Source organism: Kogia breviceps, chromosome 10, assembly GCF_026419965.1.
Source record: "Kogia breviceps isolate mKogBre1 chromosome 10, mKogBre1 haplotype 1, whole genome shotgun sequence".
NCBI lineage: Eukaryota > Metazoa > Chordata > Mammalia > Artiodactyla > Physeteridae > Kogia > Kogia breviceps.
In genome coordinates, this window is record NC_081319.1 from 39545816 (window position 1) to 39573505 (window position 27690).

A 27690-nucleotide genomic window follows, 5' to 3' on the forward strand; every position below is an offset into this window, starting at 1 on the left:
CCCTGGGGATGCACACATCCAACTTCATGGTTCTGCTCTGTGCAAGTCAAAGGGCTCCAGAGGACTGGCTAGCCTGCCACTGCCTACTTGTGGCATTCTTGGTAGGGGCAACTGCCTCATCCTGTGACATGGAGCCACAGGGTCAGCACTATGAGGGAACCAGGGAAGAGGGTACAGGCCCTGACCCCACTGAGGGGGCCATCACTAGACCCTGCAGGACTTAGTGTTGGTGGTCATGGTGCTGTAATGAGTCCTTGGGTGGCATCAGGTACTCTGCTTATCTTAGGCATCTTTGTGGTGAGCTAGACACCGCAGCTGTGGATTCAGCACAGGGCTGGCGTGGCTACGGTTCTGCTTCTTAGTGCCTGTGTGTGGCACCACTGCACTGCAACTCCTGCTTAATGCCTGCTCCTGGCCTTGGCTGGGCTGGGCATCAGGCTGGGGCCAAGGCGCCATGGGGAGCCAAGACACAGGACTGGCTCTGGATACTGATGTGGAGTGTGGCACTGGGCAGAACCTGGCATGTGGTCATCATGTGGGGCCCAGAAATGGACTTGCTCGTTAGTAGGATATAGTAACAAACAAGGATACACTATGGATACAGACTGCAGTCAGGATCCTGCCCAGTGCTTGAAGGTCCGGTAGTATCAGTGATAAGGCCTCTAAGAGCCTGAGTTCCCATCCCAAATTTGGGCATATCCTCATCATGTCACACCAGCAGCTCCAGTTCCATAAAGAAAACAGGTTGTATGTTCAGTTTTAGCCTAATGATTCTCAGCAGGTCCTGGAAGTCCAATGAGAGACTGGGGAGACCCCCAAGAACATCATCACGATTATTCTACCTCCTCTGTCCCACCCTATCCCAACTTCAATAAAATATCCTGTCAAACACCTGCATGTGGATTTCAAGGTCTAATCTGCTTGTGATTTTCCTGACATACACATGCGTTGGTAAGGGGGGTAAGTATGACAGGAGATTTTTTTTGGCCACACCACGTGGCTTGTGGGATCTTAGTTCCCTGACCAAGGATTGAACCCAGGCCGTCAGCAGTGAGAATGCACAGTCCTAACCACTGGACAACCAGGGAAGTCCCAGACAGGAGAGTTTAAACAAATCATCACAGAACTTATGCGAGGCCCTTCCTGGCCAGGTGTGTATCCAGGTGGGTGCTCAAAAAGTGTCAGACTTTTGGGGCCCATAGATGGGCCATTTCAGACATTCTCTGTGCTCGAGTCTTGACAGAATTTCCCGGGCTTCATTTTGTTCAAATGTTTCCGTGACAACTCCAAAGCTTTGAGTCAGAAACGTGATAGGGACTCACATTTGTTCCCAAGAACAGAATTGGGATGGTCCCGAGGTTTCCAGGGCTGAAGGAGAAAAGTCGAAGAGCAAAGGGCCATGCCCATGTTTGCCTCCTGCCTTGGTGCTGAACACCTTCCCTCCATGTCCGCGGCAAATCATCCCCTTAAGTCCCGTCGCCACTACCCCTTCTAGTGACCTGGAGCACGAAGACGGAAGTGAAGCGCCTCGAAAGGCAGGAAAGGCCGCCCTCTGCCCTTTCAATGGCGCTGACAACCCTGGAGAGCCCCGCCCCCTCCCGCCAAGGAAGGACACCATTGGCTCTCCCTGACGGCGTCGCTCTCCTATTGGCCAGTGACCTAATGCCAATGTGCAGATTGGCCCCAAAGTTTTCTTTCGGTTTCCGGCGTCCCAGCAATGGCATCTCTGGATTCCCTGTCGCTCTTCACCGGCCTCGGCCTGAGCGAACACAAGGCCCGCGAGACGCTCAAGAACACGGCTCTGAGCGCGCAGCTGCGCGAGGCGGCGACCCAGGTGCGAACCCAAGTCCCTGGTCCGGGCTGCCGACTGTTCCCCAACGCAGCGCCAGGCCGGGTCCTGACCCCCAACCAACCTACCTTGTCTTGTTCAGGCCTTTCTTACTGGGCATGGGGTTTATCTCCTGACCCCTCTGACCTCAGGCGCAACAGACTCTGGGCTGCACCATCGACAAGGCTACCGGGACCCTGCTCTATGGCTTGGCCTCCCGACTCCGGGATCCGCGGCGTCTCTCTTTCCTCGTGAGCTACATAGCGAATAGGAGGATCCATACGGAGACCCAGCTGAGCGGTGAGACCCCTGCCTGTCCTGCCGCTTCCACCTCCAACCCCTCCTCTCAGCCGAGATCCCTATCTACCCATTCTGCGAAGTCCCTCAGCGTCTCTCTGCATTACTAGTTCTGCATTCTCCTCTAAACCCAGGCCCTGGCACTGAGGGATGGAGAGGGCCACCTCTGGTGAGACTGACTAGAGAACTGTAGGTCTGAGGCAGAGTTTCCCTCAGAGCACATGCTTCTTTCCTGTGACCTCAAGGCTTCTCTAGAGGTGCAAGACAATTTCCCAGGAGGCCAAACTAATTGGGGTTTCATGGATCGGATTAGGGCTCTTGTCTTCCTACTTCTTGGAGCTGAGATGCCACAAATTCATTGGCTCTCTTTTTTCAGCTGCCCTTGAGTATGTGCGGAGTCATCCCCTGGACCCCATCAACACCATGGACTTTGAGCAGGAATGCGGCGTGGGCGTTGTGGTGACCCCAGAGCAGATTGAGGAGGCTGTGAGTCTTTCCCCAAGCATCGGTTGCGTCCTTAGTACTGACCCTGAAAAGAAGTGGCTCAGCCTTTCCAACCAGGAAGACCCAGGGTGAGGGTGTGCGTTCCTAGAGCATTTCTGAAGGACACTTTCCTGAACCATATGGTTTGGCTTTCTGTAGGTGGAGGCTGCCATAAATCGCCACCGACCCCAGCTCCTAGTAGAGCGTTACCATTTCAATATGGGGCTGCTGATGGGTGAGCGGGGCCTGGGGCAGGGGACTATGTTATTCTCTCTAGTCATGCCTTCTCTTCTGCATGGGTGAGAGGGAGGTGGGAAGAGGAATAGGAACACCTTAAAAGTGGTCTGGCTGTGTTTTTTGAGGTGAGCCAGGTTCTTTTCTTGGGAAAGAGGGTGGGCAATGTCCTGCTTTGCCTTTCTGCATCTTCCTCTGCCCATATTTCTAGGAGAGGCTCGGGCTGCGCTCAAGTGGGCAGATGGCAAAATGATCAAGCACGAAGTAGACATGCAGGTGGGTGCCTCCTTGAGCTGAAGCAGGCAAAGACCCTGCCAGAGACAGTGTCTAGAGTCCACTGAGGGATAAATGGTGGTGGGAGGGGAAGAGAGCCTATTCCTATTCTGATGGTGGATAGTAGAGCTTGGGGTAGAGGGAGCAGCACATGGTTGGACAGTGGAAGACTTGGGCCTCTGGGTTCTGCCTAATTTGAGGTGAGTTGCTTTACTCTGAACCTCAGTTTCCTCATCTTGTAAATAAGGGTCATGTGGCCTTCATCTCAGCGTGCTGGCAGAGAATCACAAGAGGGTGATGGTTGAGGTAGATGGCATATGTTGATGCTGGGCCCACAGTACCTTTCCGTAAATGGCTGTTTTTGTTACCTGAGCCCAGGACCCTCAGGAGGGGAAGAAGCATTTGAGGCCACAGAACCATGTGAGGAGCAGAGGTGGGATGGGCTAGGTAGGTTTTTCAAGGTGATGCCAGTAGACAGAACCAAGAAGCCCTTAGCTGGATGGGTGGGTGGGGTCAGTCATGGGCTCCTGTCCCAGCTCTGACTCTGGTCTCTGCTCAGGTCCTCCACCTCCTGGGTCCCAAGACGGAGACTGATCTGGAGAAGAAGCCAAAGGTGGGACTGAGCATGGTCTTGGGTCCTGGGGATGAGGTGGGGTAGGGTGAAACTTCAGGCTGGGGAAGGGAGTATCTGACCCCAGTGATTTCGAGACCTTGACCCGACTTTTGAACTTCTCTCAGGTGGCAAAGGCTCGGCCAGAAGAAACAGACCGAAGGACAGCAAAGGATGTGGTGGAGAATGGTGAGAGGCTTGAGGCTCCTGTCACATTCAACTCCTTGATTTCTGGGTTTTCCACCTGATGGGTCCTTATAGCCCAGACTCCTCAGGCCGTTGGCTTAGTCAACACTCTGTCTTCTGCTGCAAGACTGGAATTTCTGGTGTTTCCTTTTCCCAGGAACTAGTCAGAGGAGGCCTGAGAAATCTGGCTGTGTATCTCTTGTCTCTGGGGTTGCGGGAAGAGGGGACTACTTGGTTCTATTTTGGTTGCAGGATATGGGTAGTATCGACAGGCACCTCCCTGAGCTGGATGTGGTAGCTATATCCAGAGAATGAGTTTTCCTTGGTCTATTCTCTGCAGGTGAGGCTGTTGTTCAGACCCTGTCTCTGATGGAGCAGCTCCGAGGCGAGGCACTTAAGTTCCACAAGCCTGGTGAGCAGGCAGGTTGAAACTCTGTGGAGGGCTGTATCTTGTTTTTTTTAAATTTTATTGAAGTAAAATTGATTTGTAATGTTGTGTTTAATTTTTTCTGTACAGCAAAGTGACTCAGTTACACATATATGTATTCTTTTCCATTATGGTTTATCACAGGATACTGAATATAGTTCCCTGTGCTATAGAGTAGGAACTTGTTGTTTATTCATCCTATATATAATAGTTTACATCTGCTAATCCCAAACTTCCAGTACTTTCCTCCCTTATCCCTCCTCCCCCCATTGGCAACCATAAGTCTGTTCTCTATGTCAGTGAGTCTGTCTGTTTTGTAGATATGTTCATGTATGTCGTATTTTAAATTCCACCTATAAGTAATATCATATTGTATTTGTCTTTCTGATTTACTTTGCGTGGTATGATCTCTAGGTCCATACATAATGCTGCGAATGGCATTATTTCATTCTTTTTAATGGCTAAGTAATATTCCATTGTATATATGTTCCACATCTTCCTTGTCCATTCATCTAGCGGTGGACATTTAGGTTGTTTCCATGTTTTGGCTATTGTAAATAGTGCTGCTGTGAACGTAGTGGTGCGTGTATCTTTTTGAATTATAGTTTTGTCTGGGTATGTGCCCATTAGTGGGATTGCTAGATCATATGGCAACTCTATTTTTAGTTTTTTAAGGAAACTCCATACTGTTTTTCATATGGCTTCACCAATTTACATTCCCACCAACAGTGTAATAGGGTTTCCTTTTCTTGTGGAGGGCTGGATCTTAATAGCAATTCTTGTAGTCAGGTCCTTGGCATAGGGAGCCCTGGGCTGCAGCCTGGTATCATCAGGCTTGTTCTGGCCCTGGTAGGTGAGAACTACAAGACCCCGGGCTATGTGACCACTCCACATACCATGGATCTACTGAAGCAGCACCTGGAGATCACTGGAGGACAGGTGTGTAGGAGTATTGCCAGGCTAGCTAGTGCCATTATCACTTGCCTGGGGCTGCCTCCATACTACCCCACCTTACCTATCACCATGGCCTCCCTGGGAAGGGTCATCCTTTAGTGTAGTCTGAGCTCTGACCTGATTCCTCTGCTCCCATTCCTCTTATCTCAGGTACGTACCCGGTTCCCGCCAGAACCCAATGGAATACTGCACATTGGACATGCCAAAGCCATCAACTTCAACTTTGGCTATGCCAAGGTGAGTGTGTCTGGGGACTTGGCAAGCAGGGTAACTGCTTGCTGCCCCCATGACTAGGTACCAGAGAGGTATCCCTACTTTTCCTGCTGCTCCCATAAAGTGTCCCAGAGCAGACAGAGGCCTTGGAGGGGATACCTAGAAATGTGTGACAGATACCTAGGAATCCACCCAACTGGGCTCGTTGAGGAAAATCTTGGTGACGCAGTGAGTTCACAGTTGGGGAATTTCCCAGTGCAACCTCTTGGGTTTAGGAAGAGGCTATGCTGTGTCCCATGTTAGTATGAGATGCCTTGTTTAGGGCATTTAGATACGGGAAGGTGAGTGAAAGATATTTTCAATTCTGACGTGGGAGAGCTCCGAGAATGTCCCAGTTTGACGAGATGGATTGTAGGAGCTGATGATGTGGGAGCTCACAGATACTGCAACTCTCCTAGGCCAACAATGGGATCTGTTTCCTGCGCTTTGATGACACCAACCCTGAGAAGGAGGAAGCAAAGTTCTTCACTGCCATCTGCGACATGGTGGCCTGGCTGGGTATGGGTTGGGGAAGGCCTGGGCAGAACTGCTTATCAGTGGGCCTCTCCCTGGGCCATGGCCTGCCATTGGGTGTCCCTGATTGGTTGCTAATACCGTCTCATTCTGCCCCAGGTTACACGCCTTACAAGGTGACATATGCCTCCAACTATTTTGACCAGTTGTATGCGTGGGCCGAGGAGCTTATCCGCAGGTGAGGCCAGGGCTGTGATGTGGAGCCAGGCAGGCTGACCAGGGTACAGCCATGCTGAGCATTCACACCCCTTCCTCATAGGGGTCAGGCCTATGTGTGCCACCAGCGAGGAGAGGAACTCAAAGGCCACAACCCACTGCCCTCACCCTGGAGAGACCGTCCCACAGAGGAGTCGCTGCTGCTCTTTGAGGTGGGGCTCTGGGGGTGCAATTGGGTCTAGGTGGGCCAAGATACTGAAAATGAGATGCCCTTGTGCTGAGTGGCAGCCTGAGCCCTTGCTCCCTCTCAGGCAATGCGCAAGGGCAAGTTTGCAGAGGGTGAGGCCACACTGCGGATGAAGCTGGTGATGGAGGATGGCAAGATGGACCCTGTGGCCTATCGAGTCAAGTATACACCGCACCACCGCACAGGGGACACCTGGTGGGTGTGAGCTTGGGGGGTGGGGTTGCGGAGTTGTAGAGTGGCAGGTGGGCCATGGGTAGGGCAGAGTGGGGCTGGATGGTGGGGCCCACTGCCTATGCCCTGCAGGTGCATCTACCCCACCTATGACTACACACACTGCCTCTGTGACTCCATCGAGCATATCACCCACTCACTCTGCACCAAGGAATTCCAGGCCCGGTGAGGGAGCTGGCCCCGTGGGGAGGGGAGGGCCAGTGGGATTCCAGCAGCCCTTTCTGCCGGTCTCTCCCTGGTTGGAGGTGGCCAGTCCTGACTCTGCCCTCCCACCCCAGACGCTCTTCCTACTTCTGGCTGTGCAATGCACTGGACGTCTATTGTCCTGTGCAGTGGGAGTACGGCCGCCTCAATCTGCACTATGCTGTTGTCTCTAAGAGGAAGATTCTCCAGCTTGTGGCAGCTGGCGCTGTGCGGTAGGTGTGGCTTTTTGGCTAATGAAGGTTGGTGGTACTAGTAGCATGTGATGCCAAAGGTCTTCTCACCACCACCTCGCCCACAGGGATTGGGATGACCCACGGCTCTTCACGCTCACAGCCTTACGTCGGCGGGGCTTCCCGCCTGAGGCCATCAACAACTTCTGTGCTCGGGTAACTTCTGTGCTCGGGTAACTTCTGTGCTCGGGTATAGCCGAGTGGGCTGAATGGGCAGGTGGGGGCTGAGCACAGTAGTATGTGGTTGTGGTTGTGACTGATGCTGTCCTTTTCTGCTAGGTGGGAGTAACAGTGGCACAGACCACAATGGAACCACATCTGCTAGAAGCCTGTGTGCGTGATGTGCTGAATGACACAGCCCCTCGGGCCATGGCTGTGCTGGAGCCATTACAGGTGGTTATCACCAATTTTCCTGCTGCCAAGGTAAGTCTCCTTCAGAGTGTGTGTGTGTGTGTGTGGGGGGGGGGGGGGTGCACCTGGGTTTGGGTGTGGGAATCCCAGTGCCTAGTGTGACTCAGACACTTATCTCCTACTATAGTCCTTGGACATTCAGGTACCCAGCTTCCCAGCTGATGAGACCAAGGGCTTCCATCAGATTCCCTTTGGACCCATTGTCTTCATTGAAAGAACTGACTTCAAAGAGGTAAATGGGGGTGGTGAAGGGTCCTGTTTGTTCCTGGGCCCAGTCCTGAGGGCCCTTCATCTCTTCTATCAGTCCATCTACTCCCTGCTTCAGTCAAACCAATCCTTGCCAGACATAGGAAGGCTCTTGTACCTGCCCGACCGACCCTTGCAGCCTCTTGTGTCCACCCCACTTCCTACCTCTAGGAGCCAGAGCCAGGCTATAAGCGCCTGGCGTGGGGCCAGGCCGTGGGCCTGAGGCATACAGGCTACATCATCGAGCTGCAGCATGTTGTCAAGGTGAGAGCCAGCTGCAGCCTTCCTACTACAGTGCCTGCTGGGGTGAGGATCTGGGTGCAGCTTGCAGTCCTGGTAGTGGTGTCCAAGTCTGATTGCAGGCCTGTTGACTTCCAGGGCCCCAGTGGCTGTGTGGAAAGCCTTGAGGTGACCTGCAGACCGGCAGATGCTGGAGAAAAGCCCAAGGCATTTATTCACTGGGTATCACAGCCTCTGACATGTGAGATTCGCCTCTACGAGCGACTGTGAGTGAACAGAGCTGGTGTTGGGGCAGGTACAAGATGGGCACTACTTGCTGTGGCTGCCCAGCTGGAGTCTGACCTTCACTTTGGCTGCAGATTTCAGCACAAGAATCCTGAGGATCCTGCTGAGGTGCCTGGTGGATTCTTAAGTGACTTGAACCCGGTAGGCTCAATAGGTATGGGGTGAGGGTGGTGGGCCTTTCTGGCTGGATGGCCACCTGAGTTCTCTGCCCACAGGCATCACTACAAGTGGTCGAGGCAGCATTAGTGGACTGTTCTGTGGCCCTGGCAAAGCCCTTCGACAAGTTCCAGTTTGAGCGGCTTGGTTACTTTTCTGTGGATCCAGACAGCCGCCAGGGACAGGTGCTTGAATATACCTTTCCACAACAGTGATGGTGGTGGCTGCCATTCTCTGTGCCAAGCACTTTGCTGACATTTCCTTACTTAATCTTCACCACCTGAGGTGGGGTTCATGTTCTACCGATGAGGAAACAGGATCAGAGGTTAAGTCCGTGCACAAAATTTTGTATGAACCCTTCCTTTCTTATTCCTCAGGGTAAGGGGCAGGCATAGGGATTGTTGTAATTCTTATAAAATGGAGACCCAGAGCCATCCAGTCCTTTAGCCGAAGTCAAAAAGTTATTGATAACTAGAGTTTCTTGGCCCTCAGCTCCTCTGGGATGAAGTGAGGGTTGGAGTGGAGTGTCTGGTGAGACCCACTTAGGCTTTCTGGCCTGGTTCTGGCTTGGTGGTCATTCCTCCCCTTCTGTCCTCCAGCTTGTCTTCAACCGGACTGTCACACTGAAGGAGGACCCAGGAAAAGTGTGAACTGGAAGTCCTATGGACCTACCTCATCCTTCTGGAGGCGAGGGGTACCCAGGCTTCATGTCAATAAAGAAAAGCTAAATCCCCCTGGGGTCTGTGTTATGTCTCTGGTCTCCTAGCACCCGAGGGCCTTAGAGTCATGCTGGGGGAGGGGGAAGGTACGCTACACACAGAGCAGTACTGACAGCTTTGAAACCACTGGTGCACTTCTTGATGCTCGAGGGCTGAGGCCTGGGCCTGATTCGTTATCTTCTGCACCTGGTCTGAGGGAATGGTGGGTCCTGGGATGATGCTCCACTGTTAGGAGCCCTGTGTCAGAGGGACCTGGAAGGTTTGTGTCTGCCTGCATGCCTAGACAGATGGAGAGGCCTGGCTCCTAGTCCACTCATTAAAAAATAATTATTGAGTACCTACTATATGCCAGGCACAGTGAGATGAGGAAGACCTGTGTGGTGGCCTTCTAAGTCCACCACCTAGTTGGGGAGACAGAGGACGACTACGTATTGTGCAGATGTCTCCCTGGGGCCTGTGTGAGGCTGGAGGAGGTTTCTGACCCAGCCTGGGCCTCTGAAGACTACTCTCAGGAAGTGACTCCTGAGGGGAACCCCAAAGGACTAGGAGTTTGCCAGGGAAGGATGAACAAGTGCAAAGGTCCAGAGGCCTTTTTAGTAAACAGTATGGTAGTCTATGCCCCTCTGGGGCAGTGTGGGCTACTGGTGAAGCCCGCGTGTGCCTGCAGCTTTAACACCCTCCACATTTTCCCTGTATACAAACACTAGGCTACCCGAGGCCCGCTTTAAGGTGGACTGGACTGCGGAAGGCTGAATTAGGATGACAGCTGATAGAGAGTGAGGGGTGGGTCCCAGATGCTAGGGACTCCTGAAGGAGAGTGACCCGGGGCTTCCCAGGTGGGGTGCGGCTGGAGGCGCCGGGCCTAGGTCAGAGGCTGTGGGGGCCACCTTAAGTAAAAGGCTGGTCTCCGCACCGCGTGAGGCTGCGAGAAGGAGGCCCCGGCAGGCGGCAGAAGGGTCCTGAGAGTGAGCTTCAACCCCAGGCCTGCCCGGGATCCAGGGCTAGGCCGATCTCCGGCCCTGGCTCCGCCCCACATGGAGGGGCGTCTGAGGGCGGTACGCTCCGCCCTACACCCCGGGCTCCTGCCGCTACTGCAGCCCTAGGCTCGGCCTCTCTCCTCTGCAGAAGCGTTCCCTTTAAGTCTGGCCAGGAGGCAGCCTTAGTTCTCGCGGGATTTGACGCTCCAATCATCGCGAGAAAAGCTTTCGGCACTCATTGGCTGTGAGGGTTGAATGTAAGATGGCGCCCAGGGAGCTGTGAGGGGAAAATCCTGTCGGTCTTGGAGCGACGACGGCAGAACCGGGGCCCCGAGCGGTGCGGCGGGGCCAGCGGGTAGAACGGCGGCGGCGGCGGCGGCGGCGGCGACGTCGCCGGGTGAGGGCTCCTGTGGGGGCAGAGATGTGGCGGGGTTGCGGGCCTGAGACAGCGGGCCCACCCCACACAACGGCGGGCGGGGGCGGGCGGGGGCGGGCGGGCCGCTGCCGCTGGGCCCAGGGGACCTCGGGGCGGCTCCAGAGCCGAGAACGACCCAGGGCTCGCACGCCCCCGCCCCCTGGGTGGGGGAGGGGCGGTTCGGGGATTCGGGTGGGCACGGCGCGCATTGGTGGGCGCGCGCGGCTGGGGCTGTTTATATGCTCGGGGGCGCGCGCGCCGTGCGGCCTTCCCGGTGCGCGTGGCCGCTGACGTGCGCGTTCCCGACCCGGATATCTCGGCTCCTGGAGCTGCAGTCTGTTGGCCCGAGCGGCTTTCTGGGGAGCGCGCCCCGAAGTCGGGGGTCGCGGGCAGGCGCGCGGCCTGCTGTTGGGTGGGGGCGCCGCGCGGGACACCCCTGCTGCGGGGAGGGGCGGCGGGCGGGCAGCTTGCAGTTTGGAGAAGGTTGTGGGTTGGACCCTTCCTGCTCAGGTGACGTCCCCGGACCAACGGGGCCTAGGCCTGAGGAGAAACCAACCTGCTTTGCGATCTGGCTTGCGGCCCCGCTCCTCTGCGAAGTGGGCGAGATTGCTGGTTCTCTTAAGAATGAGGTGTCCCGAGGCCCATGTGCAGGGTGGGTACTTGGGAGGGTGCTACCCTGATTCTGAAACCGAGCTCTGTTCGTCTGTGAGGGCAGCGAACCCCCTCGACTTCCTCACCTTGTTTTGATGCTTTGTGCTGGAGAGGGAAGGCAAATCCTAAAAGGCCCTTCAGTGGTATTTGTTTTCTTGTCATTAGAAAGTAATTCTTCATTAAAGCGCAATTCTTAGACGTCACCTCTGTGCGTTCCGGAAGGGGATCCACTTCAATGGACGCTGTGAAACTACCCAAGCTGTAAATTGCCACTTTAAATCCTGAAATGCAGCCTTTTCCTCTGTTTGGTTGGGAGGGGCTTACTAGTACTCTGTTAGGTTAAAGGGCCCGCTCTTGCTCAGCCAAAAAGTTGCTCAGAACGAAATTGAACAATCTGATAATCAGTGCTTTGCCTTCTTTTGTAAGTCCGAAGATCCCCAGCAGATCTGAAATCTGCCTGCAAAAGTCACTTTTGATACAGGATTTCAATCCTTTTCTGCTTTTTTATTTTTTTAAATCCCAGCACTGTGTTCTGGTGCCAAGGGAGTTCTAGGTTTGTCCAGAGAAATAGGTACTTCTTTTTTCTAAGACAAAATATGTGCTGGTTTATGTTTTACAGTCTTGCTTCATTAAATTTAAGGAAAAAGAAACTAAGTGGAACTAAAATTAGCAATTAAATTTGAAAATGGTGGGGGTAGAAAACTACCTAAATACTGTATTATTAGAAAACTCCTAAAATACTGTATTATTTTAAGAACAAGGTTAAAATTTCAAAAGAGGCTGAGGATGGAAGGAACTTCTGTCTTCTTTAGAATGTTACAGGTCTTAAGAACTCAGGACAAGCAAAAGAAATGCATGCAACATGGTGACTGGTGAGTTAGAATTATTCATATGCTGGAAATATGTGTGCAGTTTTTTTCCTGGTAATATCGAAACGTTAGAAATCCTGCCAGTCATTCTGGGTGGTGTCTGCCAGAAATTAGTAGGTGCTGGAAAATTGAATATGTGGGAGAACTGCATCTTTGAAGCCAGCCAGTCTGCTGCTTGAACAGTTTTTTCCTCTTAAAATGTAAGTCAGTGCAACTTTCAGGTTTTAGTATGACAAGGCATCAGCTTTTCTAAGGATCCAAATGGTTCAAAGACAAGCAGTCAAGTTTATCTAGGATACACTTAAAATATTAATACACCATTTAGGCCTGCTTTTTCTGAAATTTTTAATCGTTATGTTTGGGGTCTGCCTTTTAAATTGGTGTCTGTAGATAATATTTTTTCATAAGCTCATTAACTAAGATTTCCCTATTAAAAGATGTCCTGCTTCCAGTCCTCTGTGATGAATAATTTGTGTACCTCTCCATGAACCTCTGCCTTTCCACAACCCCTTTCCACTTATGTTGCCATTTTAAAGGAAAGATCAGATTGTGGTTGAAGTTTCATGTAAATTTGAATTGCTCCAAAAGGTAACCAAAGTTAGGGGCTCTGGGTGTGGCTATCCTCCATCATGACAGCTTCAGAATCAGAGAATTCTTCCTTCATGCTTGTGTGCCTTCTTTTAATTTAATCAAGTACAAGTTTGTCTTTATGCCATGCTTCTTGTTTGTGTACTTTTAATTTTATTAATTTATATTTTTTTATTAATTAATTTATTTTTGGCTGCGTTGGGTCTTTGTTGGCTGTGCCCGGGCTTTCTCTAGTTGCGGCGAGTGGGGGCTACTCTTCGTTGTGGTGCCCGGGCTTCTCATTGCAGTGTCTTCTCTTGTTGCGGAGCACGGGCTCTAGGCGTGCGGGCTTCAATAGTTGTGGTTCTCGGGCTCTAGAGCGCAGGCTCAGTAGTTATGGCGCACAGGCTTAGTTGCTCCGCGGCATGTGAGAATTTTCCCGGACCAGGGCTCGAACCCGTATCCCCTGCATTGGCAGGCGGATTCTTAACCACTGCGCCACCAGGGAAGCCCGCTAGTGTACTTTTTAAATGGCCACCCTTTATCTGTAATGGCCTTTTATTTCTCAGCCTCAGAATGAAGTGTTATATGAACACCTGTTCTTTTCAATTTCTTTGTAGGTAGTTGCCCTGCATTTTGTTCCAGAGGTTTTAAGTCCTTTCCAGGCTTCACTTAAATGCTCCACTAGTTTTTTCCTAATTGTCACATTGGATTGTGATTTCTAATTGTAGCTGCATGAAGAAATGATAGATTAACCCCTTTGCTGAAAAGGGGAAAAGAATGGTCCTTTGTTGTCACACTTTAGGCTAGGGCAAAACTGTAGGTAGAGCTGGTGGACTGTGTCAGAAAGCTCTTTTTTGCATGTGCGTTTGAAATATCTATACATATTAATTCAGTAGATCTGTATACAATTTAATGAAAAATTATAAAGTGAACCACTGTGTAACTAGCACCTCTTCAAGAAATAGAACAATGCCAGCACTTCTGAACCCTTCATGGGTCCCTTCCATGTTACAGCTTCTCATTCCCTGGAGACAATGACTATTCTGAATTCTGTGATAATCATGTGCTTTGTTTTTCTTTTTACTACCTTCGTATCACTCAACAACCTAGTTTTATTTAATTTTGAATTTTATATAAATGGAGTCATGCTGTTTTGTATCTTATTCTAGCATTGTGCTTGTGACATTCATCCACGTTGTGTGCAGCTGTAGTTCATTCATTCCAATTTCTGTATAGTAGTCCGCTGTTTGAACAAACCATAATTTATTCACTCTATTATTGATAGACATCTAGATTCCTTCCAGTTTGGGGCTATTAACAATGCTACTATGAACATTCTTGGTTAAGTACATTTGTATAGGTGTGTGTCATGTACATATAGGGATAGAATTTGCTGGGTCATATGGAATGGACATTTTCACACTTCACTAGATAATGCAAACAGTTGTGCCAGGTTACAGCTCATCAGTCGTTGGTAGGAATATGAGTTTAAGTTTCTGGTTGAAAGTGTGTTGTCCAGAACTAGAACCATGGTGAAAATGCCCCTATATCAGGGACTTCTCTGTCTGGTGAAGGCATGGGGCAGATGGATGTCCTAATGGGATAATTTCTATCACAAAGTGTGTGGTGAGTTAGTATCTTTAAGAATAGAACCGTGTCTCCCCATCTGCTTCTTTGAAATGACTCCTTATGTTAATTAGGACAAATGTGACTGTGACTCCTTAAAATGGAAATTGATGTTTTTTTCATGTGAATGTGTTCTTCAAACCAGAACTAAGCTATGAGGATCCATTGCTAGTAGACGTGAGCCTTAAGAGGGGCCCAAGAGCATGACCATTGGGTAAACAGGAAGAGGCAGGACTCTGAGGCAGCTCCGATTGTCTTCTTAGTTCATCACATATTCAAGACCCACCCTGCAGAGCTGCGCGGGGGGCCGGGAAGAGGTACCAAATTCGGGGGGCCCCAAGAAGGGATGACTCCCCTGAGTACTTGGGCCTTCCCTTAGTACTGAAATAGAAAAAAAATAGCAAACAAATGTAATAGATTGTTGCTTTGGAGTAACCTTTTCCTCTTGTGTACTAGAGATAAAATAATTAGAATAATGATAACTATGGTATACTGAGGGCCTGCTCTTTGTCAGGTACTGTGCTAAGCTCCAGTAGAAGGAAGTACAGGGGAAATAACCAGTAAAAATGTGTGCGGTTGTAGTGAAAATTTCCTGGGTCTGTTGGTGGGGGGTTTGGTTTGTCTATTGTTTTGCAAAGCAGCTATGCTTGAAGTATTCAGAAGCAAATGCTTGGCTACAGACTCCACCCCAAAGAGCCCCAGAGTGTTTTCCCCTCCATTTCTGACTCCCAGAAATTGGGAGTACTCAACTATCCCTCCAACCTCATGTTTTTGAGAAGTATTTTAGTTCATCAGTTTAATTAATGCTCCTCACTGAGTCTTTGACTTGGGGCTAATTAAGAATCTTCTTTCTTTTGGGGTTATAGAGTGTAGTTTCATTAAGTTTATCCATTTTTCTTTCTCTGTTTCCAAGGCTCAGCCTTATGTATCTGGTGAGCAACATCTTGAATTTAACAGTCTTCATTATTATGCAAGCTTCTGTTGCTTCATGGTTTTGTCTTTCAAAGTTTCAGATTTTGAGGGAAAAATCAAACTATGAACAACCACAATTGTTTGTGTGTCTGTGACTGTTATTGTGGTATAACCACTGTGCAAAAAGGATTAGTTTATAACTGTCTTTTTGGTTTAATACAAATTGCGGAAAATACAGGAGTGTATTAAACAGGAAGAAATTTAAGTCCTCTGTTATTCCATACTACCCAGGCATAACTGCTGTTATGCCAGTTTTTCTTCTTGGGTACATAATTAAACCATACTGGGATATATAAATACAATTGTATTGGCCTCCCTTTTCCCACGTAATGTGTCTTCTGTGTCACTAAATTTTTTTATTTTAAAACCAGACGTTTTGTTGGGGGAAGGTGGATCTTCTAGGTATTAACATGCTTTTTTTTTAAGTTACAGAAGGATCTGTGGAATCACACAAAAAGCTTGGAAGCAGACCTTCTTTATATGAATTTGATGTATAATCACAGTGGCATTTAAAATCAGTGGGCAAAGAAATTTCAATAATTCAGTAAATGATACAGGGTTGTTGGGTCTTTGGAAATAAAATTAGGCTTTTACCTCACACTATGCAAAATAAATTCTAAATGGATCAAAGCATTGTATAAATAATTACACTGTAAATTTAAAAATTGTAAGTGAATGAGTTTATGGTAAAGGCAGACTTTTTCAGAGCATAAAAGCAGAGGAAGAACCTATCACCACTATTGAGAATATGTTTAATTTTTCTCAGTGTTGTTTTTTACTCACTGACTGGTCTCAAATAAATGTATTTCTGAAGCCCCCCCCCCCCGCCCCCCCGCGCCCAAGCAGCACTTTTGTGTCAGGTCAAATGCTGACTTAGTGTACTTTCATTATTGGGATGTGTTAGTCTGGTAGATACTGCCAAGTGAGCAGGTTAAAAGGACAAGAAATGAAGCCTTGTGTATAAATGAGCAGATTGGAATATTCTTTCAAATCGGCCTTTTCCGTTACATATTTTTTCAAGTTCTCCATTGAATTCATTATTTGTTAATATTTAGCTTCCTCTGATTTAGTGGTTCTCAGATGATTCTGTGGACCTGTACAGTCAGTGAAGAACCTCTTGGGGGCTTAGTGAAAGGAAAAAGCAATGGGAATTGGGAAGTAGCTTCTGCTTAGAGCCAACAGTAGACTGTAAGGTTGGAGCACTACAGAAGGTTTTATAACTTTGGAGTCTCAACTACTTAAAATACATGGCTAGCTATAAACCAAAAGGTGATTTTGTCATAGGATATTTCAAATATTTTCATAAGAACAGCGGAGAATATAGTGAACCTGTGTATGAACCTTTATCAGCATTTTCTAAGTTTTATAGAATTTTCCCTGCTTAAAGGTGTGTGGTCTTTTCTTTTTTTGATGAAAACTTAAAGAATGAACTTCGGGGCTTTGTAGCAGATACTTTTCCAAGCTTTTATTCCATTCTTTCTGAGAACTGAATATCCGTCTTATTTGGCATTCTGCTCAGGAAATAAATTTATATTTGTACTATTCTTGCAGTGACTGTTTTGAATGTAGTATTCTAGAAGTACTGACAGGTAGGATTTATTTGGAGCAGAATGGTTTTTATTATCTTTGGAACCTTGATTTTTTTAAGTTTTTTTTTTTTTTTTTTGGCTATGCTAGGTCTTATTGCAGCACACGGACTCTTAGTTGACTCTTAGTTGCGGCATGCATGTGGGATCTAGTTCCCTGACCAGGGGTGGATCCCCGGCCCCCTGCATTGGGAGCGCGTCATCTTACCCACTGGACTTACCAGGGAAGTCCTGGAACCTTGATTTAAAAAAAAAAAAAAAAAATGTTCTGAGTTTGATTTGGTATGAAATGCTGTGTTGTTAAAACTAAAAGATTGATTAAACAGAAGCTATACTCAGCTAAATGCTTGTCAAAAATAGAGGGCATGGAACTTTAATTTCCTTATCTTACATGATGGGAAGTCCAGAGATGCTATAAAATTAGTGTGCCTACAACTAGAAGTTTAAAGCTATGAAACTGATCATGACAAAAATTAAAATATGATTGGCAGGGGTTAGTGAGAGGAAGGTGATTTAAATGCCCTAACACCTTTCCTAGAGGACAGACCAATATTTAAAATTGGTAGATCAGAAAGAGAAAAACAAATACCGTATGCTAACACATATATATGGAATCTTAAAAAAAAAAAAAAAAGGTCAGAAGAACCTAGGGGCAAGACGAGAATAAAGATGCACACAGACCTACTAGAGAATGGACTTGAGGATACAGGGAGGGGGAAGGGTAAGCTGGGACAAAGTGAGAGAGTGGCATGGACATATATACACTACCAAACGTAAAATAGCTAGTGGGAAGCAGCCGAATAGCACAGGGATATCAGCTAGGTGCTTTGTGACCACCTCGAGGGGTGGGATAGGGAGGGTGGGAGGGAGGGAGATGCAAGAGGGAAGAGATGTGGGGACATATGTATATGTATAACTGATTCACTTTGTTATAAAGCAGAAACTAACACACCATTGTAAAGCAATTATACTCCAATAAGGATGTTAAAAAAAGTAAAAGTAGCACTTAAAACTGGGAGTTAGTTAATTCAGGGAAGCATAAACAGTTATTTTGAAATATTTAGATAGACTTTTTATTTTATTTATTTTTTTTTTTTGCGGTTCACGGGCCTCTCACTGTTGTGGCCTCTCTCGTTGCGGAGCACAGGCTCCGGATGCGCAGGCTCAGCGGCCATGGCTCACGGGTCCAGCCGCTTCGCGGCATGTGGGATCTTCCCGGACCGGGGCACGAACCTGCGTCCCCTGCATCGGCAGGCGGACTCTCAACCACTGCGCCACCAGGGAAGCCCTAGGTAGATTTTTTAAAGTCAGTTAAATTGTGGTTTTTCTATTGGAACATATGAAGCCTTCTTTAATAGAGCAGGATTTTCCCTCTATTTATGGTTCACTTACATTCTCAATTTGGAGAAAGCGGTTTAAAATTTTAGAGAGGAATTTTAAACATTTAACATTTAATTTAAACATTAACATTCTGAACTGTGCTATGAGAAAAAAATGAGAGTTGTCTTGCAGTCTTTCACAATTTTTGGCCACTTATAAAACCCTCTCTTTCCTAAAAAAAAAAAAAAGAACCAGAGGTCACAGCATACTTAGCTGTTTTTTTAAAAAATTAATTTATTTATTTTTGGCTGTGTTGGGTCTGTTGCTGTGCACGGGCTTTCTCTAGTTGTGGTGAGTGGGGGCTACTCCTTGTTGCAGTGCGTGGGCTTCTCATTGTCGTATCTTGTCTTGTTGCGGAGCACGGGCTCTAGGTGCGCACGTTTCAGTAGTTGTGGCACGTGGGCTCAGTAGTTGTGGCTTGCGGGCTCTAGAGCACAGACTCAGTAGTTGTGGCTCACGGGCTTAGTTGCTCCATGGCCTGTGGGATCTTCCTGGGCCAGGGCTCGAACCTTTGTCCCTTGCACTGGCAGGCAGATTCTTAACCACTGCACCACCAGGGAAGCCCCTACTTAGCTGTTTTTACTTTTCATTTTATACCTTCCTATATTATTTGAGCAGTTTTTCTAAGAAAGTAGATGTGTTACTTTTACCCTCCCCACCGAAAAAGACAAGACAAGACAACCCTCCCCCCCAAAAAAAACTAGGTGGAATTCTACACTGAAAACTGAAGAAAGCTTGTTTCTAGGAAGAAAAATTGGTATAATTCTGCTTTGTACTTAAGATCAGACTTCAGATGAGGCTTAAGCCTCTTTGATTACTGAAACTTAAAAGAGTGAAGGGAAATAAGGTCACTAGGAAGAGTCTGTGGACTGCCTTTACCGAGTAATATTTGTGTGAAGGTTTTCTGGTTCTGTAAACTTAACTTTCGGTGTTCCTTTGTATTTGTGCTTGGTCATATTTATCTTCTCCCAGATTTGAAGCAGAAAAAGTTTTTTGGTTTTTTTTTTTTGCATGATTCTTTATACTTTAAAAAAATTACTTTGATACAGTAGCTACGATTCTAGCACAGACAAAATTCAAGCAATCTCTAAGTATTTTACATGAATGCAACTAATTATTGAAGAAAATTAATTTGGGGAAGTGTAAATTTCAGTTGCCCTCTGCTGTTCTTCTATAATGGAGGTGAAAAACTGAAATATGTGCCAACATGGTAGAGAACTGGTTAATGGTTGTTCACACAATCTCTCCTTTGTCCCTTATGAGCAGAAGGGTTTATGTAATTGGATGTTAGAATCACATATTGTAAACTTTGTAATATTAGTGGGTCTATATTATGAGGGATGCTTCCTTAAGAGGGGAATTTCAATTGTGATGCTGTTATCAGAGGGAAGTCTTGACACATTCTGTGCCAATGTGGTTAGTGACTGTTTGTGGGTCACCTATGCTGGAGTGGCCTGCTCTGAGTATGAAGTGCTTGTCCTTGATGCTCCTCCTACTCTATGTGCCGTGGATATCATTGATAGCTTAATCTTGAAGTCTCATAGAAGACCTTCTAATTTTCTGTCCTGAGAAAGATAACTGAGAGGCTCTGCAACGGAGAGAAGGGAGAACTGGGCAAGGGAGATGGTTAGAAGAGAGGTGACAAAGGGACAAACAAGTGTTAAATTTCCAAAGACAAGAGGCCATCAGCAGCAGCTTCACCTTGCACTCACTCCCCTGACCTGTATTGCCGTTCTCTGTACTCTTTTGTGCTTGGCGTTTCCTAAGAGGTGGAGGCTTTCCTGAGAGTAGTGGTCTAGGCATTTTAGACGGGATAAGGTATATGTAGTATTCTTTATTTATGGAGAGATATATTTACAATATATTATGGGCATCATAATAAAAGGCTTATTGCTGGGTCTATTCTGTTTGAAAGTACCTGAATATAATTTGTATACTATAGTTAAAACAGCCTCCCACAGAAATATTGCCGGTGTCAGTAAATTAATAGCAGTAAGGACCATATTTTTCCTTTAGTCTCTTGCCCTGGATATGTAGGGCTTTTTTTCCCCCCAAGGTATAGATTAACCATTTACTAGGGAAAAACATAACATTTTATGGTTGTAAGGTATAGATGTTACAGTAACAGAGTCATAATCCTTTTTGTTCCACATTGAATTCCAAGTGCAGTAGATATATACAAAGTACCTACATGTATCAGCCATTCAGAGAGGACCAGGACACAGTCCTGTCTACTAGAGTTTAGAGCCAGGTGGAAGATATATGATTACCCACAAACCTTATATCTGTTAACAGAAGACAACATCTGGGCAGTGAAAGAGAGACTGATATTTCTAGTCGGATGGCTCAAGGAAACAAATCACTTTTCTAGACATTTGAGATTGACTGAGAGTCTTTTTTTGGCAAAGAGATTCACTTGGTTTGTGTTACTTTCATATCCTGCCATTGCTTTTGTCCTGGAGGTGGTACTGGTCAAGAGAGTATGGTATGAAAGCAGCAGGGACAGGGCACTCAGCAGTTCATGGATAGATTGCATGGTTGTCTCCCAGGTGATTGAGAGCTACTATCCACCCTTGCAGATTAATTCTTTAAAAAAATTTTTTTTTAATTTTTTATTTATCTTTTTTCGGCCGTGTTGCATCTTCATTGCTGCGCGTGGGCTTTATCTAGTTGCGGCTAGCGGGGGCTGTTCGTTGTGGTGCACGGGCTTCTCATTGCACTGGCTTCTCGTTGTGGAGTATGGGCTCTAGGCACAGGGGCTTCAGTAGTTGCAGCACGTGGGCTCAGTAGTTGTAGCTCCCAGGCTCTAGAGCGCAGGCTCAGTAGTTGTGGCGCTTGGGCTTATTTGCTCCAAGGCATGTGGGATCTTCCCGGACCAGGGCTTGAACCCCTGTCCCCTGCATTAGCAGGCGGATCCTTAACCACTGCCCCCAGGGAAGTCCCCAGATTAATTCTTAAGGTAAATACCCTGATGAAAAACTTGCAGAATTGATTTCTGAAGTGACCTAGTTATTGAAGATACGATTCAATTTTCTCCCCCCACTTACTTTAATAGAATTAGTTAATAATTGTGTGGCACTGTATATATGTCAGGTACTTTTCTAAGTGCTTTACATATATTTAATTCTCAATTCAACTTTTTGACGTAAATGCTATTTTAATTCCTATTTTATAGACAAAACTAAAGTTAACTGACTTGTCCAGGGTAACACAGCAAAGGAGAATTCCAGCTGGGTTTTTTTTTTAAAATAAATTTATTTTGTTTATTTTTATTTTTGGCTGCATTGGGTCTTTTTTTTTTTTTTTTTAGAGACGGGGTCTCGCTATGTTGCCCAGGCTGGAGTGCAGTGGCTATTCACAGGCGCGATCCCACTACTGATCAGCACGGGAGTTTTGACCTGCTCCGTTTCCGACCTGGGCCGGTTCACCCCTCCTTAGGCAACCTGGTGGTCCCCCGCTCCCGGGAGGTCACCATATTGATGCCGAACTTAGTGCGGACACCCGATCAGCATAGCGCACTACAGCCCAGAACTCCTGGGCTCAAGCGATCCTCCTGCCTCAGCCTCCCGAGTAGCTGGGACTACAGGCGCGCGCCACCGCGCCCGGCTGCATTGGGTCTTTGTTGCTGCGTGCCGGCTTTCTCTAGTTGCGGCGAGTGGGGGCTACTCTTCGTTGTGGTGCACGGGCTTCTCATTGCGGTGGCTTCCCTTCTTGTGGAGCACAGGCTCCAGGCGCGTGGGCTTCAGTAATTGTGGCTCATGGGCTCTAGAGTACAGGCTCAGCAGCTGTGGCTCACGGGCTTAGTTGCTCCGCGGCATGTGGGATCTTCCCAGACCAGGGCTCGAACCTGTGTCTCCTGCATTGGCAGGCAGATTCTTAACCCACTGTGCCACCAGGGAAGCCCTCGAGCTGGGTTTTAAACCCAGGAAGGCTGGCTCCAAAATCCATGCTTTTAACCAGTAAGCTATGCAGCAAAAGAATGTGAGCAGTATACAGCAAAATGGGATTCTTGGTGTTTCTGGTGGGAAATGAACACATCCCTTGTCTCCAGGGTCTTGACACAGCTAGGTGGCATACGTGTCCCTTCACTGTAGAACATAGTTGGCAGTGGAAATAGAACATGTTGGTAGGAATCCTGGCTCCTACCTTCCTTGGTAGTCCTCTCTGATGGTCACAGAGCAGTGTTGCATGTGACTTTTATTGTCCAGTGCTTGGCTCTGCAGAGAAGATGGGCTTGGCCTAGTGCTGGGTGGAGAGTGTATTTGCAGCCCATTTCATCCAGTACTGTGACACATGCTTTTGTTTTTTGTTTTCAGTGTGATAGTTTGATTTAAGAAATGTTTATGGAAACAATTTTCAGATGCCATTAACTGAAAAAAAATAAGGTTATTTAATAAAATCTTACTTTGGATTCCAGATGTATACAGCTGCCCTGAATATTCCACACTGATGCAAGAGTGATTGCTCTGTGCGTTTCAGTATGTTAAAACAGTGGCATAGTTTTGACTTCTGTCCATTTATTTTATTTCTAGGAACCCTAAGGACTCTGCAATATGAATAATTCTCTGGAGAACACCATCTCCTTTGAAGAGTACATCCGAGTGAAGGCGCGGTCTGTCCCGCAACACAGGATGAAGGAATTTCTGGACTCACTAGCCTCTAAGGGGCCAGAAGCCCTTCAGGAGTTCCAGCAGACAGCCACCACTACCATGGTGTACCAACAGGGTGGGAACTGCATTTACACAGACAGCACCGAAGTGGCTGGGTCTTTGCTTGAACTTGCCTGTCCAGTCACCACCAGTGTTCAGCCACAAACCCAGCAAGAACAGCAGATCCAGGTTCAACAGCCACAGCAGGTTCAGGTAAAAGGGAAATCAATGTTGAGGTGCATCCTATTGAATAGACTTTATTTGCCATCAGGGTTTTGGTTAGTAGAGCATCACGTCTATATACAGATGTCAGAGATTATTTTCACCAAGGGGAATATTCTGGTTTTTTTGAAACATTTTATCTTACTTACACAAGGGCTTTCATAGTTAACATAGACTAAAAATATTTGCATCTACTGTAAACTTAAGAGGCTACACAGATACTTGCCATTTGCTTTGGTGAACTGAACAGTATAGAAATTAAGAGGTCTTTTGGGACTGGATTTGGATGTATCACACTTTTTGTGACTGAAGCTCCCCTTCTGTGTGTGTCACCCTGTGCAGATCAAGAATATAAGAGGGCTAGTCTTAGCTCATTACTAAAAGCATGATATTTGGAACTTTTTTTTTAAATGGAAAGGCTCTTATTCATGTAGTTGTATGGTTCCATGACTCAACGTCACTTGTAAATTTCTAGGCCTGCATTTGATAATTTATAAGCCTCAAGAAATAATGCTAATTGATAATATGCTTACTGAAAGAGGAGAAACTTAATACATTTGCCGAGAAGGTAAGTTTTCCTCTTTAGGGGTCCTTATGTGAAACTAAAACTCTCCTACAGTTACAAATGCTGCTTTCTTGCTACTGTCTATTGTGGTTGCATTTCACTTTGCCCTCCGTGACTTCCACCAAGAGAATAGGAAAGGGAGTAGAACATGATGGAGAGGCAAGAGTGTGAAGAGGTGTATTTGGTGAGATAGAAGGTTTTGCCCCTTAGAAATGTAGATGAGTATATTGGAAGGACCTGGGCTTTGGAGTTGCATTCCTGGGTTTAAATTTGACCTGACTTCTTATTTGTTGATATTTTCTTCATCTTTTTAGTGCTAGTTTTTTCATCTGTCAGTAGGGATAATACTGTTTAGTGAGACTGAATGAGATAACAAGAAAGTATCTGGCACATGGAGGGATGCAGTTGTTTATTCCAGTCTCTGTAAGGAAGGAAGGGTACAAGAAAGGTAAAAAGAGAAGGCCTGACTTTTCAGTTGAAGAAATTATTCTGTTTTTTTACTGCTTGGATCTTCTTTTTTGTAAGATTAAAATAGTTTGGGATTTGAGTTTAAAGTGTTTTTTGAGACTTTACGTTCAAGATAGCTAATTGAGATCACCTATTAGTATCATCATTTTTCCCAAACCCCTTGTATAAAGTAATAAATCCATGAGATAGGTTCAATATGGTGGACTCATAAGAACACATACTTTCCCATCCTCAGTGACTGAAAAGATACTTAAAAATTTTTTTTTCTAGCAGTGCTGGGGGAAAAAAAGAATGCCATCAAAAAACCCACTAAATCTTAACCTTTAAAAATTGTGAATCACTATATTGTACACCTGTAACTTATAAAATTGTACAGCAACTAAACTTCACTAAAAATAATAAATAGGGAATGATTTTTTCTTTTTGGTACGTGGGCCTCTCACTGTTGTGGCCTCTCCCGTTGTGGAGCACAGCTCCGGAGGCGCAGGCCATGGCTCACGGACCCAGGCACTCCGTGGCATGTGGGATCTTCCCGGACTGGGGCACGAACCCGTGTCCCCTGCATTGGCAGGCGGACTCTCAACCACTGCGCCACCAGGGAAGCCCGAGATACAACTTTACATAAGACTTTGGAAAAACATTTTCTGAGCGACAGAAAATATGGGCCTAGCAGTTACAAAATTATTTTATACACATGTTGTTTCTTGATCTGTTTTTGTTTTGTTTTGTTTTGGTTTTGTTTTTGTTTTTGTTTTTGTGGTACACGGACCTCTCACTGTTGTGGCCTCTCCCGTTGCGGAGCACAGGCTCCGGACGCACAGGCTCAGCGGCCATGGCTCACGGGCCCAGCCGCTCCGCGGCATGTGGGATCTTCCCGGACCAGGGCACGAACCCGTGTCCCCTGCATCGGCAGGCGGATTCTCAACCACTGCGCCACCAGGGAAGCCCCTCTTGATCTGTTTTATAGGTCTGTATATTCTTTCTTTAAAGGTATAATTTTTTTAAAAAATTTATTTTTGGCTGCATTGGGTCTTCGTTGCTGCATGTGGGCTTTCTCTAGTTGTGGTGAATGGGGGCTACTTTTCATTGCGGTGCGCGGGCTTCTCATTGCAGTGGCTTGTCTTGTGGAGCACGGGCTGTAGGGCATGCAGGTTTCAGTAGTTATGGTGCGCGGGCACTAGAGCGCAGGCTCAGTAGTTGTGGCGCACGGGCTTAGTTGCTCCATGGCATGTGGGATCTTCCCGGACCAGGGCTCCAACCCGTGTCCCCTGCATTGGCAAACGGATTCTTAACCACTGTGCCACCAGGGAAGCCCTAAAGGTATAATTTTTGAAATGAAAAATAGCACATGAGGTGAGGTATAGGGAGGTTAAATCATCTTCTGATAGCTAGCGTTTGCACCCAAGCTGTTTTAACTTGAGCCTGTGCTCCTAACTAGTGTTTCTAATACACAAGGAACTTACAAAATAGGAAAAAAAAAAAAAAAGATCTAGTGTAAAAATGAACAAAGGATATAAATAGATAGTTCATGGGGGAGGAAATACAGATTGTGCTAGTAAGTATGTCAAAAGATGCTTCATGCTTCTGGTGATTATGGAAGTGTAAGGTTTTAAAATGAAATATGTTTTATTTATTAGATAGGAAAACAGTTATAAAGATTTCACCAGGATAGCAAGTGTATAAGAGGATAAATTAATGTGATTTTCTTGAGAGTGAATTTGGCAATACTTGTCAAATGTTTAAATGTGCGTACCTTTGGCCTTGCATTTGTGTTCACAGATAAATGTGTATATAAGGATGTTTACTGCCTCATTGCTTATAGTAGTAACACTGGAAACAAGTCACTCTTTCAGTAAGGGAAATGGCAAATAATGATACAACTGTATTGTAGTATATTGTCCTGTGCAGCCAGAAGAAGGAGATAGATCTATGTATATTGACAGAGCAGGATGTTTAACAGATTATAGAGTGTCAGAACCAGTTTAGTCTCACTGGCTTTTAACATATGTAGAATGTAGTGGTCCTTAAATAGTAGTAATAAAGCCCCAAACAGTAGTTGGGTGGGGTAGTGGAGTACTAAGGAGGAATGCTTGAATTTTTTTTTTTATTAAATATGAACTACTTTTGTAATTTAAAAAAAAAGTGTTGCTTGGGAATATTTTGCTTTGAACTTGTATAGGACAATGATTCTTAACCTTTTTTCCCCTATCCCAGACATCTCCATATGTTTGTGTTTATGTATGAAGCCCTTTGCTAGATGTTTAGGTACAGCATTGAACAAGACAGAAAGCTCCCTGACCTTGTGGAACATACATTATAGCTGGGAGGGGTTAAATGATATATAACATTTTTTAAAATCTTGTTATCTAGTGATAAATGCAAAGGAGAAAACAAAGCAGATGGGGGTGGCCAGGGTAAGCCTTAATATACTGGTGACTTTTGAGTTAGGACCAAAGAGAGCTGGTGAATAAGCCATATGGTTATCTGAGGAAAGAGCATTCCAAATCAGAAAGCCCTAAGGTGGGAGCCTGCTTATTTGAAAAACGGCAGAATGGCTGTGTAACTAGAGTGCACTGAGTGAAAGGATGAGACTAGAGAGGTGACGTGTACACAGAAATATGGAGCTGAACAGACTTGCCTTCTCAATTCAAATGTTAAAAGGCTCTTTGGCCCATAGTATTGTGTTTCAACCTAACGCTTTTGATAAGAATGTAAAATTATACCCATATTAATGTTATTTGAAATTTCAAAACAATTTATTACCTTGAGGGCAGAGAGTTTTCTAAGTTGCTTTTTTAAAAAATTGCAGTAAAATTAGATTGCTTTTTAAAAACCATCTGTTGCCATCCCAGAGAGTTTGTTCTGTCCCCAAGAATTTCTCATTTTTTCAGCCTAGAAGCAGCCACATAGCTTGTTAGATTTGACAAAGTAATCATATCCTTAGAACAGTGTTAGTGAATTGATGGGAGACAAAGGTCTGTGTCAAAAGTTAATTAGAGTAGCTGTCTAAATAAAACTCACTGTGTCCGTTTACTCTCTGCTACTACCACACACACTTTTGGCCCCCAAATGTGTGTTTTTTCCCCCACAATGACCAATTCTTCACACCAGCTGGCTGGCCTATAATTCAGTTCAGTTCTGACACTATGCTTGGAATTAGCGTCAGATCCCCGCAAGTTAAGGGATCAGTTTCACAAGACTGCCCCCCACTTCTGCGACACTAGTTGCAAGTCCCAGGTTTTCTCACCTGTACTTCTGACTAACTGGCTATAAATTGCGGTTCTCACTACCCCTCCTTGGGTTTGATGATTTGCCAGAACAGTTCACAGAACTCAGGGAAACACATTTACCAGTTAATTATATAATTAAGGAAATGATAAAGGATACGGTTGAACGACCAGATAAAGAGATATATGGGGCGAGCTTCTGAAGGGTTGTGAACACAGGAGCCTCTGTCCTCATGGAGTTGGGGTGTACCACCCTCCCAGCATGTGAATGTATTCACCAACCCAGGAACTCCCTAAACCCCCAGACTTT

At 46.4% G+C, this 27690-nt stretch overlaps 2 protein-coding genes across 4 annotated transcripts in view; both read left to right on the top strand.

Annotated features, from left to right (window-relative positions):
• The first annotated feature begins 1684 nt into the window (after nt 1-1684).
• QARS1 (glutaminyl-tRNA synthetase 1) lies at nt 1685-9217 on the top strand. 2 transcript variants are annotated; one of them, XM_059075131.2, is made up of 24 exons: nt 1685-1834; nt 1981-2128; nt 2502-2611; nt 2768-2843; nt 3054-3118; nt 3675-3728; nt 3854-3914; nt 4252-4323; nt 5192-5277; nt 5443-5529; nt 5964-6063; nt 6178-6256; nt 6338-6446; nt 6546-6676; nt 6785-6877; nt 6991-7128; nt 7215-7302; nt 7426-7569; nt 7685-7789; nt 7975-8067; nt 8182-8309; nt 8403-8469; nt 8544-8669; nt 9084-9217. In XM_059075131.2, exons 1-24 carry the CDS (start codon nt 1718-1720, stop codon nt 9132-9134), a joined length of 2328 nt encoding a protein of 775 aa, XP_058931114.1. In that variant the 5' UTR covers nt 1685-1717; the 3' UTR covers nt 9135-9217. The 2 variants fall into 2 exon arrangements, with proteins under 2 accessions (XP_058931114.1, XP_066900394.1); XM_067044293.1 differs by having other exon boundaries at nt 1690-1834; nt 1932-2128.
• Nucleotides 9218-10122: 905 nt separating this feature from the next.
• Nucleotides 10123-27690, top strand: part of QRICH1 (glutamine rich 1) — a 54865-nt gene continuing 37297 nt past the window's right edge. The window contains exons 1-2 of one of the 2 annotated variants that reach the window (XM_059075132.2): nt 10123-10577; nt 22782-23111. In XM_059075132.2, the coding sequence (XP_058931115.1) occupies nt 22803-23111 (309 nt within the window). In that variant the 5' untranslated portion in view covers nt 10123-10577; nt 22782-22802. Of the gene's footprint in view, nt 10578-10893; nt 11248-22781; nt 23112-27690 lie in introns of those variants that run through there. The other variant, XM_059075133.2, reaches the window with a different exon arrangement.

Excerpts from the sequence above, each read along its gene's own strand:
- QARS1 (XM_059075131.2), top strand. The coding sequence starts at position 1,718 with ATGGCATCTCTGGATTCCCTGTCGCTCTTCACCGGCCTCGGCCTGAGC. Across the intron at positions 6,064-6,177 it reads CGACATGGTGGCCTGGCTGG|GTTACACGCCTTACAAGGTG; the intron begins GTATGGGTTGGG and ends ATTCTGCCCCAG. Across the intron at positions 8,068-8,181 it reads AGCTGCAGCATGTTGTCAAG|GGCCCCAGTGGCTGTGTGGA; the intron begins GTGAGAGCCAGC and ends GTTGACTTCCAG.